The sequence below is a fragment of the Myotis myotis genome, unplaced genomic scaffold (genome assembly GCF_014108235.1).
Source record: "Myotis myotis isolate mMyoMyo1 unplaced genomic scaffold, mMyoMyo1.p scaffold_m19_p_2, whole genome shotgun sequence".
Taxonomy (NCBI): Eukaryota; Metazoa; Chordata; class Mammalia; order Chiroptera; family Vespertilionidae; genus Myotis; species Myotis myotis.
The window spans coordinates 89,167,795-89,184,354 of record NW_023416324.1 but is presented as its reverse complement, the minus strand read 5'-3'; the positions used below and the strand labels follow the sequence as shown (position 1 = coordinate 89,184,354).

At 42.4% G+C, this 16,560-nt stretch overlaps 1 protein-coding gene across 15 annotated transcripts in view; it reads left to right on the top strand.

Annotated features, from left to right (window-relative positions):
- RREB1 (ras responsive element binding protein 1) overlaps positions 1–16,560 on the top strand; it is a 194,817-nt gene that overhangs the window by 119,285 nt on the left and 58,972 nt on the right. For 12 of the 15 annotated variants that reach the window (XR_004973991.1, XR_004973990.1, XM_036349144.1 and 9 more), the window contains 2 exons: positions 3,290–3,379; positions 4,362–4,525. Coding sequence is in view for 10 of the 15 variants with exons in the window: in XM_036349144.1 (XP_036205037.1) it covers positions 3,290–3,379; positions 4,362–4,525 (254 nt within the window). In the remaining 5 variants the exon portion in view is untranslated. Of the gene's footprint in view, positions 1–3,289; positions 3,380–4,361; positions 4,526–16,560 lie in introns of those variants that run through there. The other 3 variants (XM_036349148.1, XM_036349150.1, XM_036349149.1) reach the window with 3 other exon arrangements.

Genomic DNA, 16,560 nt, shown 5'->3' with positions numbered 1-16,560 from the left:
AGAGCGCTTCATCCTCACCTGGGAGTGAGCGGGGAAGGCTGCCACGGAGCCCTGGGAGGAGTCCCATGAACGATAGCACCAAGTTCTAGGGCAGATTAGCCCCAGCCGGACACCGGCATGGGTGACAGAGCATTTCGCTATGGAACGGTTAGTTATCACATTAGCTGCTAATTTTATCTGTCAGCTCAGGAAGTGTGCTCTTTCCACTAGCGTGGCCCCAATAACTGGGTTCAGAATTCTCCAGTAGGGCTTCTCCCAGCATCATGATGCTGCCTTTTATATTGAAAACTAAATCCGCGTTCACAGCCTTCCTTCCCCCAGAGCACCGTGGATTTTGTGGGCTGGAGTCACAGGCTGCGGCATGCCACCGCCAGGCTCAGAGCACGTTTGGGCCCGAGTTCATGATAAGCCCCAGAAGCAGTGCCAGGTAGCCCCATGAGCTGCTCTGTCTGCTTCTCCCTCAAGGTGAATGAAAGGTGATTTCTTTTTTTTATTTATTTGCCTCCTCAAGGAGCTGGTCTCTTGGAGACTTGGCTTTTTAACATGTATTTATATCCTACTGATGAATCTTTCGCTTAAAAAATTTTAATATATTGTATTGCTAATCTAATAATTCATCAAAAAGACCCAAGACTGAATTTTGGCCTGGCTGTGAGGCATTTTTCATTATGATTGTGAGTGCTCGTATTTTGTCATTGCTACTTTTGTTTTTTGTTTTTCCGTTTGGTGGTTCTTGGCCAGCTCCATTCTAAGTGTAGTAGCCCTGGGCTGAGAACGTAGGACACCCCAGACACACATGATACCCCTATGAGGAGTGCAAGTCGCTGGACTCAGTGACACTTGCAGGCTTTTTACTATCTCTGGGTTAATCAACTTCCTTAGAATTGATAGCTGTAACTTTTTTTTTTAAATTTGAGAGTGAAAGATGTATATGACATACCTAGGTCTCAGACCCAGTGCCACAGACTAGAAAAAGGTGACTTACCCACAGGGGCTGCTTTCCAAGATGCCCAGTGGATGCCTGAAACTGTAGATGGTACCAAACCCCATATCTACTATGACTTTCCCCATACATACAAGCCTTTTCACGTAAGGAAGCATCTTTTGGCTTCTCTTTGGCACATTCGATTGCCAGCATCACCACTCTTGCACCGTGGGGCCATCACTAAGTAAAATAAGGGCGACTTGAACACAAGCACTGAAATACCTCAACAGTCAATCGGATACCCAAGATAGCCACTGAGTGACAGTGTATGCAGCCTGGGATGCTGGACACAGGAATGATTCACGTCCCAGCAGAGGGCAGGATGGCATGAGAGTTCATCATACTACTCAGAACGGCAGGAAATTTAAACATATGGATAGTTTATTTTAGAAATTTTATGTTTAATATTTTTGGACCGTAGTTGACCCATGGGTACCTAAAACCATGAAATATGAAACTGCAGATAAGGGGGGACTACTGTGCTTAAAACGAGGCCTGCTAGTCTTTGAAGAGAGAGAGACAGAGAACCACTATAGGCAGCTGTACAGTAGACATCATGCATGCACTTCACCTCCCTCGTCTGGCTTATGGTGCATTTGTTTTTATAGTCTTCAGGGTGACTTGTATTTTCACCATCTCTCATAAGCCAGCCTCAATGGCGTTTCTTTTCTGTGCCTTGGAGCTCATCTTTTTTTTTTTTTTTTTCTTTTTTTGTCAGCCTTCTGTAACAGTGGTTTAGGGCATGGGCTGTCGAGCAGCTGGCCTGAGTTTTAATTCTGGATCTATGTAATAGTTCCCTGATTTGGGGCAGGTTACTTGCCTCTCTGTATCCCAGTTTCCTCATCCAGAAAATGGGGTCCATTATAGTGGCTATTTTTTTTAGTGGTTGTAAAAAAAATTGATATTTTTATATCTACAGAGTTTAGCACATAGTAAGTGTTCAATAATTGGTGTTATTTGCGAGGAACAGAAACTCATTCAAATGAGCACAAGGAAAAAGAGGTCTGTTGAAAATGCCCACAGGTCCAGCCCTCCCCTCTTTCATTTCACAGGCTGCTTGGTCTCCCACTCCATTAGCACATCCAGCTGCACGTTGTGGCTGGGGCCCGCCGTGCTGCTGGGTCTGGCCCCAACCCTACATGCACTGTAATTCAAGTGCTGCTGATCACCTAACTTAGTAACCTAGTCAACCCCACACCTGGGCACATACCAACATCTCCCGGGAGCCTGTGAAACAAATTCCTGGGACTCAGCTCCCCTCACCCCAGTGATTCTGACTCAGTCTGTTGTGAGTCTGATCTAGAAATCTCAGGAAGCTCCTAGGCGATTCTGCTGATCTTCGGAAACCCATGGATCTTAGTCTCTAAGCATCTCAATTCCACATTCCTGAGAGTGGCATCCAGGCCTTGATCCCGTTAGTTTTGGGGATGAGGACAGACCTGAGGTGCTCAGGGATTGTGTGTTGAGAAGGTTGTGACAGGCATGTCCATGACAAAGCTCCAGGAATTATTTTGAAAGGAGTTGTGTAGGTAGTAAAGGAGCTTGTCATTTTCCTTAAAAAGGTAAAATATATTGCTTCAAGGAAGCTTGTCCTGTCCTGTGTGTTTTGAGAGAACATAAAATGGGCCACCTCCCCAAGCAGTGAGCTTGTTCTTTTGTCGCCTCTGTGGGAGTCTTCATTTTGGGTTTTTAGTCGCTATCACAGCATTCTTATTCTTATTTACTATTTATGAGCGGTGTCAAGCAGTTGCTAGCAGGGAGTAAAAGGGCCAACTTGGTGCCTGTTAGGCACACATCTGGGCCGGGAGGCCTTCCCCATTAGGAGGTGTCATGAGAGCTTCATTACCTCTCATGTGTCCTTGGGAGGCCCCAGAACAGGTTGAGAAGAGTAGCTGGAGCCTGGGTCGGATTTGGGGAGAAATACATTCCTTTCCTAGCTCTGCCTTGACTTAATGCTTAATTTTTCGCCATTACTGATGATTAATTAAAGGGTATATGTCTAATAAGAATACTAATATTTATTGAGCACTTACCCTGTGCCAGGCACTAGTCCAGCACTTTATGTGTGTCAGCTGAATTAATCCTCATCACAATGTGATGTGGTAGATGCTGTTACTTTCCCATTTTACAAATGAGGAAACTGAGGGCCAACAGGACGGTGACTTGTCCAAGCGCATACCAGACAGGCTCCAGAGCCCATACTCTTAGCCGTCTCATTGCTACGGCCCATGAATCACAGGTGCTCATGGCAGACAGAAGAGGCACCAGGTGCAATTGATTCTCCCTTTTATTATGTCTTTTCAGGAAATGAAAGAAGAGAAGTCTTCCTACAACTGCCCCCTGTGTGAAAAGATTTGCACTACACAGCACCAGTTAACTATGCACATTCGTCAGGTTTGCTACTGCTTTTATATTTTTGTTTTAAATCATTCTTCATTAAGAGAGGACCAAGTGATTTGGTATCAGTATATGAATTGTGGCTGTGTTTAATTTCAGTTTAATATTTCAATTATTTTGCGAGGTAGTTATGAAATAATTTTTGTGTGTGTGATTGTGTCAAAGTCCCAGATCAACACAGAATTCCTTTTCAGAATTTAGCAAATACCGAGTTCACTGACCACATGTAGCAGAAGACTGTATGGTATGTGACTCGTCAGTATGAACCAAACCCCTTACAGAACAGGAAATTGTAGGTGTACACCCTGCTCTTTATGTTGTTCCAGCCTCATGTCGTGCAGCCGGGCATTAACTTGATTTGGGATCTCATTTGGTTTTTCCTCTTTATTATGAGAGTTTCCCTTCTCCCTCACCTGTTATAACTGATTCATGACAAAGTACTGATGACTCTAGTGTCATTATTCAAGTTAGAGCGTGGTGCTAAAAAATAACATCATTTACTAAGTTGGGTTTGGATGGAAATGTTCCTTCTTAACATGTTTCAGAGGCCAGACCTCTCTCAACTGTGCAGATTTCAGTTCTTCCCTGGCAGCAAGACTGAGTCATCAGACTTGAAGAATGGACACTGACAATGTGAGGACCACAGTTCACCTGTTTGCTGTAGAGCTGACAGTCTTCCTGTTCGTGTTAATAGAGTGGTCAGTTCATCCATATGTGTCTCCAAGAAAGACCTTCAAAGATTCCAACTCTGAGTCTTGCAGAAGTATTTTTCAAAACCAAAACATGGAAGTAGAAGAAGATCATACAGAATCTTTATTTGCCTGTGTTGCTGATCAGTCTTGACATTCAGGAAGATATTTAAAATGAAACAGAAAAAAAAAAGCTGAGAAGCTTTACTGGTTTTATTATAAAGCTTTGAATTTGTGTTACTGAGTCTTGGCTCATCTTAAGTGACGACTGTGGTGATTGCTTTCTGCAGCACAACACGGACACCGGAGGGGCAGACCATTCATGCAGCATCTGTGGGAAGTCTCTGAGCTCGGCCAGCTCCCTGGACCGCCACATGCTGGTGCACTCTGGCGAGAGGCCTTACAAGTGCACTGTTTGTGGCCAGTCTTTTACCACCAATGGGAACATGCACAGGTGGGTGAGGGCCGCTGTGGCCTGGTGGCCTCTCAGCCATGATCAGAGAGAGGACTTGCCTGGAAACATTAAGAGTTCTGAATCCTGTTCACTGTATGGAAAAGCCAGAGATGGTTTTTGCGTGTGCATACTATCTCCGGAGCATTAAAGGTGTCTCATCGTGGGAAACAGAAGTACCTGGGCTAGGTCTTTGGCCCTTTGGGGATTAGGGTGAAACACCAAGTCCTTCCCCTTTGCCAGTTGCTATTTCTTTGTTCAGGTGCCAGAGGTGGGCAGCTTATCAGATACAGAGGAACCCTCAAGGAATAGCACAGTAACCTTTGCCTTTTAAAAACTAGTTGCATATGCATCCTAGGTTCCCTGCGGGTGTTTTTTTTACGAAAAATCTCTGGGACCTTTGAATAAATAGTTAAGTTGCCTGGTCCTGGAGCTTTAGGGTAAGAGAGGATAAAAGAAGAAATAGACAATCTAATAAATGTCAGGAATTTGCTTCTGACGGGGAGAGAGGCTCACTCAGAAGTGGGAGGGAGCTCAGTGGTGGGCATATTAAAATTCTGTGGTATGAGTCCATGGGAAGTATACTTTATAGAATGATTACATATGTTTTGAGGGGTTAAAATAGACTTTTTGTTGTTGTTAATCCTCACCCAAGGTTATGTTTTCCATTGAGTTTTACAGAGTGAAAGAGGGGAGAGAGAGAGAGAGAGAGAGAGAGAGAGAGAGAGAGAGAGAGAGAGAGAGAGAAACATTGATGTAAGAGAGTCATATGATGGGTTGCCTCCTGAAAGCACCCAGACTGGGGCCAGAGATTGAACCTGGGGCACATGGGCCAATGCTCTAACCAGTGAGCAGCACCAGCTAGAGCAGAACAGACTTTTTAAATATTTTTGTTTTAGCACAAACATTTTAGGAACATTAGAATTCTAGGAAGATTTTTTAAAGGGACTCAAAATTTTACCTTCTCAGAAAATCAGGCTATTTTTATTTTTCTGTATTCTCTTCTAGGCTTTCTTTTTTGGGGGTGGGGTGGGGGTTAAGCCTCACCCAAGGATATTTTTTCCATTGATTTTTAGAGAGTGGAGGGAGAGGGGTAGAGAGAAACATCATCGATGTGAGATAGACACATCGATTGGTTGCCTCCCACATGTGCCCCAACCAGGACCACAGATGGAGCCTGCAGCTGAGGTACGTGCCCTTCACTGGAATCGAACTCCGGACCCTTCAGCCTGATGGTCGACCCTCTATACATTGAGCCAAACCGGCCAGGGCATACTGCTTTCTTTTTAAAAGTTGACCAGCATCTTGTTTTTCATATTTATTTCAAAAAAATACGTTGTAAAATTGATGTTTTATTACATGTAAATACTAATATGATATGGTCCATTTATTCCACCTAAAATCATTTCATGAGCTACTGATGGTATACTTGGAACATACAAACATAATGGTAAATTTCTGGATTCTGAAATTAGGCTCCTGGTTTCAAATTTCAGCTCTGCCACGTGTAAATTTCCCATTCTTGAACAAGTTACTTAACCTGTGTACCTCGGTTACCTCCTCTTTAACACAAGATTTTTAATATCATCCACGTCATTGTACTAAGATGAGGATTAGGAAATACGGAGTTCAGCACATGTCTATTACTTACATTTCTAAGTAAAACTGCAATAATTTAAAGCCTAGGAATTTCTCAGTCTGCACTAGAAGTTAGAATATAGTATGACTCTTTGAAAGGTATCAATATTTTAAAGAATATTTACAAAGTGCTTTACTTTTTTTTCCCCCATAAAAAGTTCAGTTTTCTCTCTTTGCTCCTCCTCTTCTCGAGTTTTGGGTATAAAGAAGGAAGTGAATACTGTTGCTATTTTAAAATACATATTACCTTTTAGCTTTTAGCTTTTTTGTCACCATATCAGCCTGTTGGTGACTTTGCCTTCTCTTTGCCATTTTATTTTGTTTTTCCTGCAGTTTCTATCTACCTCATACCTCCCAAAAAGGACTCCCTCATACATTCGCCATCTTAAAATCTGGGCTTAGAGTGTTGTTGCCTGTCGCTTTCTGGGGCAGTTCCCCTGCTTTGTCCTACTGAATCTCCTGCTCAGGGGGACTCCCCAGCTCTTATTTGGCAGTGGGCAATGGGGTGCATTCCCTCCTCCTGGCTGCTTTAGCCCTAACTATTTACTGCTTATGATACTCCATGAGCCATCTCTGGTCTTAGGCCCAATCACACCTGATTTTAAAAATTTCTAATTATAACTAAAGTTACAGTGCACTATGCATCTGGCACTGGACTAAATTTCTATTTATTTTTTTACATCTTTATGATATATAATTTATATACTATTCATTACATTTTACCCACCTAAAGTATGCAATTCAATGGGTTTAGTATATTCACAGAATTAATGCAGCCATCACTCTAATCAATTTTATATTTTCATCACCCCCAAAAGAAACCCATACCTATAAGCAATCATTTCTCATTACTTCCCACCCTCCACCCTGGGAAAACACTAATCTGCTTTCTGTCTTTGGATTTTCATATTCTGGACAGTTCATATAAATGGAATTATATAATGATGGTCTTCTGTGACTGGCTGCTTTCACTTAGCATAATGTTTTCAAGTTTGCTGTATGTTGTATGTAGCATGTGTCAGTACTTCATTCTTTTTTGTTGTCAGATGATAGGCCATTGTGTGGGTACCACATTTTACTTATCTCTTCAGTTGGTGGGCATTTGAGTCATTTCCACTTTTTGGCTATTATGAATAATGCTGCTATGAACATTGAACAGTTTTTCATGTGGAAGCATGTGTTTATTTCTCCTGGGTAGCTACTTAGGAGTGGGATTACTGAGACATGTGGTAACTCCATGTTTAACATTTTGAGGAACTATCCCACTGTTTCCTAAAGCAGCTATACCATCATTTTATATTCCCACCAGCAGTGGATGAGGGTTCCAATTTTTCCGTGTCTTTGTTAACAGTTGTTACTATTTGTCTCTGTCTTTTTCATTATAGCTATCCTAATAGGTGTGAAATGGAATAGGTGTGAGTTATATAATTTTAATTCTAACGCTTACATCTATGATCTATTTGGGGTTAATATTTGCATAGTGTGTAAGGAAGGGGTCCAAGTTCAGTCTTTTGCACTATTTGTTAGAAAGACTTTTCTTTCCCTGTTGAATTGTCTCGTTGACCATAAATACAAGGATTTAGATCTGTACTCGCAGTTCTGTTCCCTTGATCTCTATGTCTTCCCTGAGGCTAACATGATAATAATTACTGTTGCTTTTTGGTAAGTTTTGAAATCTAGTGGTATGGATCCTCTAACTTAGATCTTTTTCAAGATTGTTTTGGCTATTCTGAGTTGCTTGCATTTCTATATGAATTTTAGGATTAGCTTGTCAGGTGTTCGTTTTTGTTTGTTTTTTCCAAAAAAGGCAACTGAAATAATTGCAGGGATTGCAAAATGTATGGATCAATTTGGGGGCATTGCCATCATAATATTAAATTTTTAATCATGGAATATTTTCCATTTACGTAGATATTACTGGATTTCTTTCAACTAGAGAGAGAGGAAGGGAAAGGGATAGAGAGATAGAAACATCGATGCGAGAGAAGCATCAGTTGGCTGCTTCCTGCTTGCACCCACTGGGGATTGAGCAACTCCAGGCCTGTGCCCTGACTGGAAATTGAACCGGTGACCTTTTGGTTCATGGGTTGACGGTCAACCACTGAGCCCCACTAGCTGGGCTAATTTCATTGTTTGATTGTGCGTTGCTAGTGTATAAAAGTACCGTTCAGACTTTATATTGATCTCATTTCCTACAATTTTGCTGATTCATTCTAATAGTTACTTAGTGAATTCCTTAGGCTTTTCTGTATACAAGATCATGTCATCTGGAAATAGAGATAGTTGTACTTCTTCCTTTGAAACTAATCTGGTTGCCTTTTCATTTATTTTTCTTGCCTGCTAGCCCTCATTAGATTCTCCAGCACAATGTTAAATATAGGTGGAGAGAATGGACATCATTGTCTTATTTCTGATCTTAGGAAGAAAGTATTCAATCTTTTCCCATTAAATATGATGGTAGTTGTGGGTTTTTCATAAATGCCCTTTAATCAGTTTGAGGTTCCTTTCTTTTCATGGTTTGCAGAATGTTTTTATCATGAAAGGTTGTTGGATTTTGTCAAATGCTTTTTCTGCATTTTACTGAGATAGTCAAGTTTTGGATGTTGAACTAACTTTATTCCTGGGATAAATCCCACTTGGTCACAATATATAATTATTTTCATATATTGATGGATTTGATTTGCTAGTATTTTTTTGCCAGTATTCATGAGAGAGATTGGTCTGTAGTGTTCTTTTCTTATGATACCCTTATCTGGTTTTTGTATCAGGGTAATTAATACAAGCTTCATAGAGTGAGTCAGGATATATTTCCTCCTTTTTTTTTTTAAAGACTTTGTGAAGAGTTGTATTAAGTCTTGAAATAGTTGGTGGAATTCGCCAGTGAAGTCACGTGGGCTTTTCTTTCTGAGAAGTTTTTAAATTACTAATTCAGTCTCTTGTGATAGGTATGTTCACATTTCTATTTTTTCTTGAGTCAGTTTTAGTAGTTTATGTGTTTCTATAAGTTGTCTAATTGGTTGGCATACAGTTGTTCATAGTATCCCCCCCATAATGCTTTTTATTCTGTGAAGTGAGTGGTGTTGTATCTTCTTTCATTTATGATTTTAACTAGAGACCCGGTGCACAAATTCGTGCATGGATGGGGCCCCTCTGGGTGGCCTGCAGGGATCAGGCCAAAACCCGCAGTACAACGCCACCTGCAGCTTCTACCTGCTGCTCCCGCTCATCCCGGCCCCACTGTGCCTGCTGTGGGCTCACGCCCAATCAGCCCAAATCAGGAGAGGTGCCCTGAGTCTGGCACCCTCCCGAAGGGAGTGGCCTGCGGGATCAGGCCGAAACCGGCTCTCAGACATCCCTCAATGGGTCCCAGAGTGCGAGAGGGCCCAGGCCAGGCCGAGGGACCCCACCAGTGCATGATTAGACCACTGAGGGACTACAGGAGGACTCCAGAGCGTGTCTGACCCCATCCTGCCCAGTCCTGATCGGGACCGGCCAGGGAGGGATATGGGAGGGCTCCAGGGCATGTCCAGCCCATCTCGCTCAGTCCCAATCAGCTGGACCCCAGCAGCAAGCTAACCTACCAGTCAGAGCATCTGCCCCCCGGTGGTCAGTGCACATCATAGCAACTGGTCAACTCTCTGCCCCCTGGTGGTCAGTGCTCATAATAGCAACTGGTCAACCAGTCGACTGTCTTCCCCCTGGTGGTCAGTGCACATCATAGTGAGTGGTTGAGCGGCCTTAGCATATCATTAGCATATTACGCTTTGGTTGGTTGAACAGTCGACAAGTCACCAGACAACCAGACACTTAGTATATTAGGCTTTTATTATATAGGATAATTTGAGTCTTTTCTATTTTTTTTCCTTAGTCTAGCTAAACACTTGTCAACATTATTGGTCTTTTCAAAGAAATAACTTGGTTTTGTTGATTTTCCTCTTACTTTTCTGTGTTCTATTTTATTAATTTTTTGCTATAAACATTATTTCCCTCACTCTGCTTGTTTTAGGCTTACTTTGTTCTTTTCCCAGTGCTTTAAGGTAGAGAAGATAAGGTTTTTTATTTGAGAACTTTTTTTTAACATAGGCATTTACAGCTATAAGTTTCCCTTTAAACATTGCTTTCGTTGCATCCCATAAGTTTTTGTGTGCTGTGTTGTTTGGCTATACATGGATAGACTTAAAAATGATTTTGAATGTTTTATAGCACAGCCCTTGATATTATCTTAATATACATCTCTCATTTATGAACAGCATATATTGGAGTTGTTGGTAAATTACTGTTTATAAATATTTTTTTAAAGAAGGCCCTAGGGATGTTTGTTTGTGTAATTTGGGGTTTTGTGCTGATTTTACTTACTGTGCATCACCTTGGTTTGGAGGAGAGGACTAATTGTTGGGGACCAAGTGCTAGTCCTAATTCTGCAGAACTTTGTAGCAATTGCTTAATTTTTCCATACTTTAACAAAATGCCATAGTAAAACCTCATTTAGAACTTGTGCTAAAAAATGTTGTAATGTTTGTGAAAGCATTCTGAAGGCCTACAGTATACTATGGGAATGTCTCTGATGGGGCGGGGGGTGTTTCTGAGTTTGTATTGTTAGCGTGCAAGGCTCCCTTGTGATAATCTGTGGGCGGTGTGCCACCCTTAGCCGTGTGACCCTGGACAAGTTATTGGACCCTCTCTGTGTCTCAGTTAACTTCATTTGTAGAAGGCAGTGGTGTCTGTCCTCACCTGGGGACATTGTGGGGATTCATGAACTAATCCATGCAGAGCACTTAGGACGGGGTGGGCAAACTTTTTGACTCGAGGGCCACAATGAGTTCTTAAACTGGACCGGAGGGCCGGAACAAAAGCATGGATGGAGTGTTTGTGTGAACTAATATAAATTCAAAGTAAACATCATTACATAAAAGGGTACGGTCTTTTCTTTTTTTAGTTTTGTTCATTTCAAACGGCCGGATCCGGCCCACGGGCCGTAGTTTGCCCACGGCTGACTTAGGATAACGTTTGTTAAATAATACTTATAAATAAATGGCCGCTGATGTTGTTTGTGCCACTGAGGGAAAATACACCAAGTAAGCATTCATGGAATGCCAGAGAATAAACAGAGGTGGTTTTGTCTTTGCTTTACTTCTTGCTATATGAAATCTGTAATTTCAAAAACAACACTTATTTAGCATATTTGAGTTTATCACATGACATTTATGTTCTCTGCAGAAAATTGCAAATAATGGGTTAAAAGAATATTTGGTTTTTGGTAATCAGTCATAATCATTACCATCTTCATTTGTTGGTGAAACTGTACTTTTGGAAAAAAATTATGAAAATGTGAAAACAGTTACAAAAATGTGCCACAGAGGGTAGAGTTAGATTTATTTGTCCCGGTGGATCTGTTCCAGAATCTGAAACTTGAATGGTGAGCTGAGATCTCTCCTAAGCACATACCTTTGTTACATTAATCAGGGGCCAGAGCTGTCCCGGGATGTGTGTGCAGGAATGAAACAGAGTCATGAAAACCCAAACTGATTAGCCTGCATCCTGGCTTGATTTTGAAAGCATGGAAGGAAGTCAGTGGACTATTAGTTTTGTGCTGAAGACCAGAGTTCTTGTTCTCATTTTCCTTCTGTTGCTTCTGCTGCCCGAAGTCTGAGGACCAGCAGGACTGAGTAAAGCCAGAGCTGCCTGCGGGGCGCCGGAGCCCATGCTGGGCTGCGGGGCTAGGGACCCTCCAGCTGCGCTTCCCTTGCTCTAAGTGCCGAGGATTGTGCAGGGCCCCTGCTTTGACAGGATTCCCTGTGTGTGGATTTGAAGATGCATTTCTCTGAGGCTCAGTTCCATAAGGCTGGTTTAGGAGCATGTAGTTCACCTGCCCCGGCCTCCTGCTCACCCCTCCCCCGTTCTGAAGGTCATCTGCACATGCACATGTGACACGTATCTCCGCGTGCGCACATTCCTCCAGGTCGGCCTTGCCTGCTGGTGTTTACTGTGAGCAGCTGCTGTGGGAGACGGGTCTGGGCTCCACCCAGACCTGTGTTGCTGCAACACTCAGGAAGCTCGCTCTGCATCTTACAGCATGTACAATGAGGACCCCAAGACCTCCATCCTTTTCAGTTTCGGGTGATTTTTAACTGATATTTATGTACTTGTAATCACCCCCTTGATAGAACAACTCACTTTATTTCCTTTAAGCACTAGTCATGAGGATATGTTAGTTATCTTTATTTATACGGTGTGTCTTTTTTTTTCTTAAATTGATTGATTTTAGAGATGAAGGAAGGGTGAAAAGAGGGAGGGACGGAGGGAGGGAAGGAAGAGACAGAGAGAGAGAGAGAGAGAGAGAGAGAGAGAGAGAGAGAGAGAGAGAGAAAGGAAAGAAAAGGAAAGAAAGAAAGAGAAAGAAAGAAAGAAAGAAACATTGATTTGTTGTTCCACTTATTTATGCATTCGTTGGTTGATTCTTGTATGTGCCCTGACTGGGCATCAAAACCACAACCTTGGCGTATCAGGACGGTGCTCTGACTAAACTACCCAGGCTGGGCACGAGTCAGTCTTTTTGTAGAGTTTTCTTTATCTTCGTTTTATGAGAGGACCATCAGCACATATTCATCCCAACAGAATTGCTAGTAAAAGGAAATAAACTTCATAGAATCAGGTGGCATACTAAGTTATGTTAATCATGTTGACAGTTGCACTGTAAGCTCTGATAAAGCCCATAACTTATAATTTAATTCTAGTAAATAAATTTAAATGACATTTTAAAAGTAAACATATTTAGTAACTAGGGAGACTAGAGTTGATGCAAATTCGAGCTCATTTTAAAAAAGGTTGGCGAAGAGACGATCTCAATTTATTAGCATATCTGGTATAGTATTTCAAGTTGCCACTTCCCTGTCTGCGGATTTTTGTGTTTTTGAGGTTTGAAAATTCTTTATCCCAAACCTTTCTAACCACAGCTTAGTTCCTGGTCAGAATAACAGGTTGCCATCAAGTACAAAATATGTATCACGGAAATATCACCGCAGCTCCAGCTTTTAACTTCCCAGAACGCTTTATCAGTTGCTCCCACGTTGAAAATTTGGATTGAGTGGTGCTTGTCTTCCAAAACAAACTTGGGAAACTGAGCCAGGACCCGCCCTTGGGAGAGCTGGATGTAGGAAAAAGGGCATGGAGCTTTATGCTTTGCAAAAGATTCCAGAAAGTGCTGGGCTGCAGAGCTTCGAAGAAGTAATGATACTTGAAAAGAGAGAATTGAAACAGCCCTCATTCGGAAGAAATCCTATCTCTGAAATAGGTGTTTTTTTATTTGTTTGTTTTTACAAACTGTGATTGCCTTGGGAAAATAGGAAATTAACTCCCACTTTGCTCCTTGTTTTACAAACTGTAGACCTAAGCTATGGAGTGTATGTGACGGTAAGAACACGCTGAAGTCCCTGGCAGGAGCAAACTTTCCTAACTCCTCCATTTATTCTCTGAAGAGCAGGGATGTGTTCTCATTTCTTCTGTGGCACTACGAGGGTGAGGATGAGGGAGGGAAATCGCTGGAACTTGCTCTAGTTGTTTGCCACAGGCTCTCCTCTGCAGCGGCCGCGGCTTTCTGTGTTGCTGAGTGCAGGAGACAGACCCGAGGATGCCGTTGGGTAGACAGTCTTCAGGAGCAGAGGCTTATGTATCCCAATTGTGCTGGAAGAAAACATTCGCTGCACAGAAACACGACCTGCTCGTGACAAATGAGACCACGAAGGCTCTGGATTTAGCGCCACTCTCCAATGCATGGGCAGAGCCAGCCTTGGCACGCACAGCCCAACTTGGGTATTTGAACAGGTGGCCAGCATTAAAGGACAGAGGAGCAGAGGCAGGACAGTGTCTTGGAAGGGGATAGTCGCTTCCTTACCCTCAGAGCCCAGCAGGAGGAAGGCCCCGTGAACTTGTGTCGTGGTAATATCGAATTTCTAAAGGCACACTGTAGCTAGCTTTAGTGCCTGTCTCCTGCTCGGGAGTGGAGGTTACCACTCAGAGTCAGCTAGTCCATCTTGAAACAGGTCTTAGTCACCAGGTGCCTGCTCCCCTGACAAACTCCTGTGAGGGAAGGAAGGTGTCGTGCTAGTTCACATGGGAAGAAATTATTTTTAGGATAAAAATCTGTGTGTCACCAACCCAGGACAATATGAACATTTGCTTCCTTTGAAATACCTGTTTAAAAAGGGAAGATGATTATATAATAACATTTCAGTTACCTACAACACTGGAAGAAAATATCTCTTCAGACTGCTCAGAGGCCTTGGCACATTCCGTCCACTGACGGTGACCAGTGCTCTGTGACCACACATGCAGCTCTCTGTGAAGGTGGTTGAGGGCTGTGCACATGAGGTGTTAATGCTACAGACACAGCCCAACCCTGTGAACTGGCCTCGACATACGACCCTCACATGGTGGGTGCTCAATGAGTACTTGGTAGTGTGCTGGGCATCCAGGCAGTTTCTGTACATTTAGTACTCTGTGTACTGAAATAGACACAATTTGGGTATAGTTTAAAAAACATTTCTTTAATAAGCATTGAAACTGTTTTTAACTATAAAAAATAATTCTAGGCTGTTGTTTGATTATTTTTAAATGTTGTTAGCCTTTCTTTACATCTCATTGACTGGAATTGAAACCTGTTTGCTCTGATTTTAAGTTCAGTAGTGGTTTAAAGGTGGCCTCTCTGTGTGTCCTCAGAGCACTTCCTTCCTCTCGGGGGAGGGCCTAGAACGATGCTCCACGGATGGCGAAGGGAGCCTCCCTTTCTTCATCTTTAGCAGGGTAACATTTTGCTCACAGAGTTTGTTGTTGTGAGAATTAAATGCTATGATATACACCCAAGCCTCTGGTTCACATAAGATGTTCAACAAATTATAGTTTCCTTCCTTTCCTGTCTCCCTAGGAAAACTTACCCCATCAGTGCCTTCCACATGCTGGTAGCCAGTGTACTTACAAAACCCAGGAAGTAGACTCTGCGGTAGTACCCTTCAACCTGGAGGGTCCAGAGGCTGTGTTCTAAGAACCCAACAGTCTGAGACTGTTTGGGGAAGTAGTGTGTGCCTTATGCCTAAATTTCTTTTACCAAAGTGTGCAAATCTGTACTATTCGAATGCCTTTTGGAGGGATTTCTTGTTCTGAGGTGTTTTTACATTTCTCATGTGAATTAGCATATATACCAACAGATGAGCATTTATGGTCCCTTTCAGAATTCTTTACATCTTAGAAATGTTCACAGCGTAGGAAGCTATCATTATTCCCTGAGAAAAAGAACAGGTTGGTAGAAATAGGGAATTGTGACCTTGCACACCTGAAACTAGTATAATGTATGTCCCTTATACCACAACTTAAAAATAAGGACCGGTCAGAGAGATCTACCACAGAATTGTATTACTCAAGTAAGATAAAAAGCATAAGAAAATAGCAAAGCTGACAGTTGATGCATTTCAGTTGACAGTCTCTTGTGCAGAGCAGACTCTTATCGTATTTGCTGACATTTTCTAAAACATTTCCCTTCTACTTTGTATTTTTTTCTCTTTCAGTATTCCTTAACAGTCAAAATAATTGGGGTATTTTTTAAAAAGGATATTTCAAAAATGTGCTCACTTTTGTTCTGCATTTTTTCTGGAGGACAGTTATGCCAAAGAGCTCTCTCATAAAACTTCCCAAGCTCGGGACACCGGGGAAGCCTTTTTCATACTGAAACTGATTCTCGAATTTACGATCTGCTTCATAATTAAATAGTTGACTATCACTTGGCTGGATGGATGCTGATATTTATAACAGGTTCTCTTCTGTTTGGTAGAGGCGGTGATGGTCTATTCATTTGTTTTGGAGATTAAGCAGATGCAGAAAAAATGTTCTCTTGCATGCAGGCAGTATGGTGGTTTTGACATATCTTGTTGAAATATTTCAAAAGTTCAGTTGCACCAAGTAAGACTGATGAATGGCTTCGCAGTCTGGAGCACCTTTGCTTGCCCACACTTGAACAGCCTGGCATTTGTGAGAGCTAGAAATTAGGTCACAGAAGGGAAGGTATGTGTTTGCTGGGGATAGGAGGAGGAGTGGAGAGCTGGCCGCTGCTCTGGAGTGCCCTGTTCTCCTCTCCCACCATGCCCTCTCTGCTGTCCTGACAACTCTGAGCAGATCCTGAGTGTGTCCAGTCTAGTGTTATAATACCATAGTATTAAAGTGAAGAGGAGGAGGAGGAGGAGGGCGAGCCTGGTCACCTGCGTCAGATCACAGACTTAAACCTGCAGGTGCTGGCCGCAGTCCCACCACAGCACGTCCTGCTTTATGCCTTGCATTTTTCCGCCTTTGTTTAAATATTCAACCTGTCCAACCTGTTTGGGCTGAACAAGCTGGTGCTAGCAAACATCTAAACG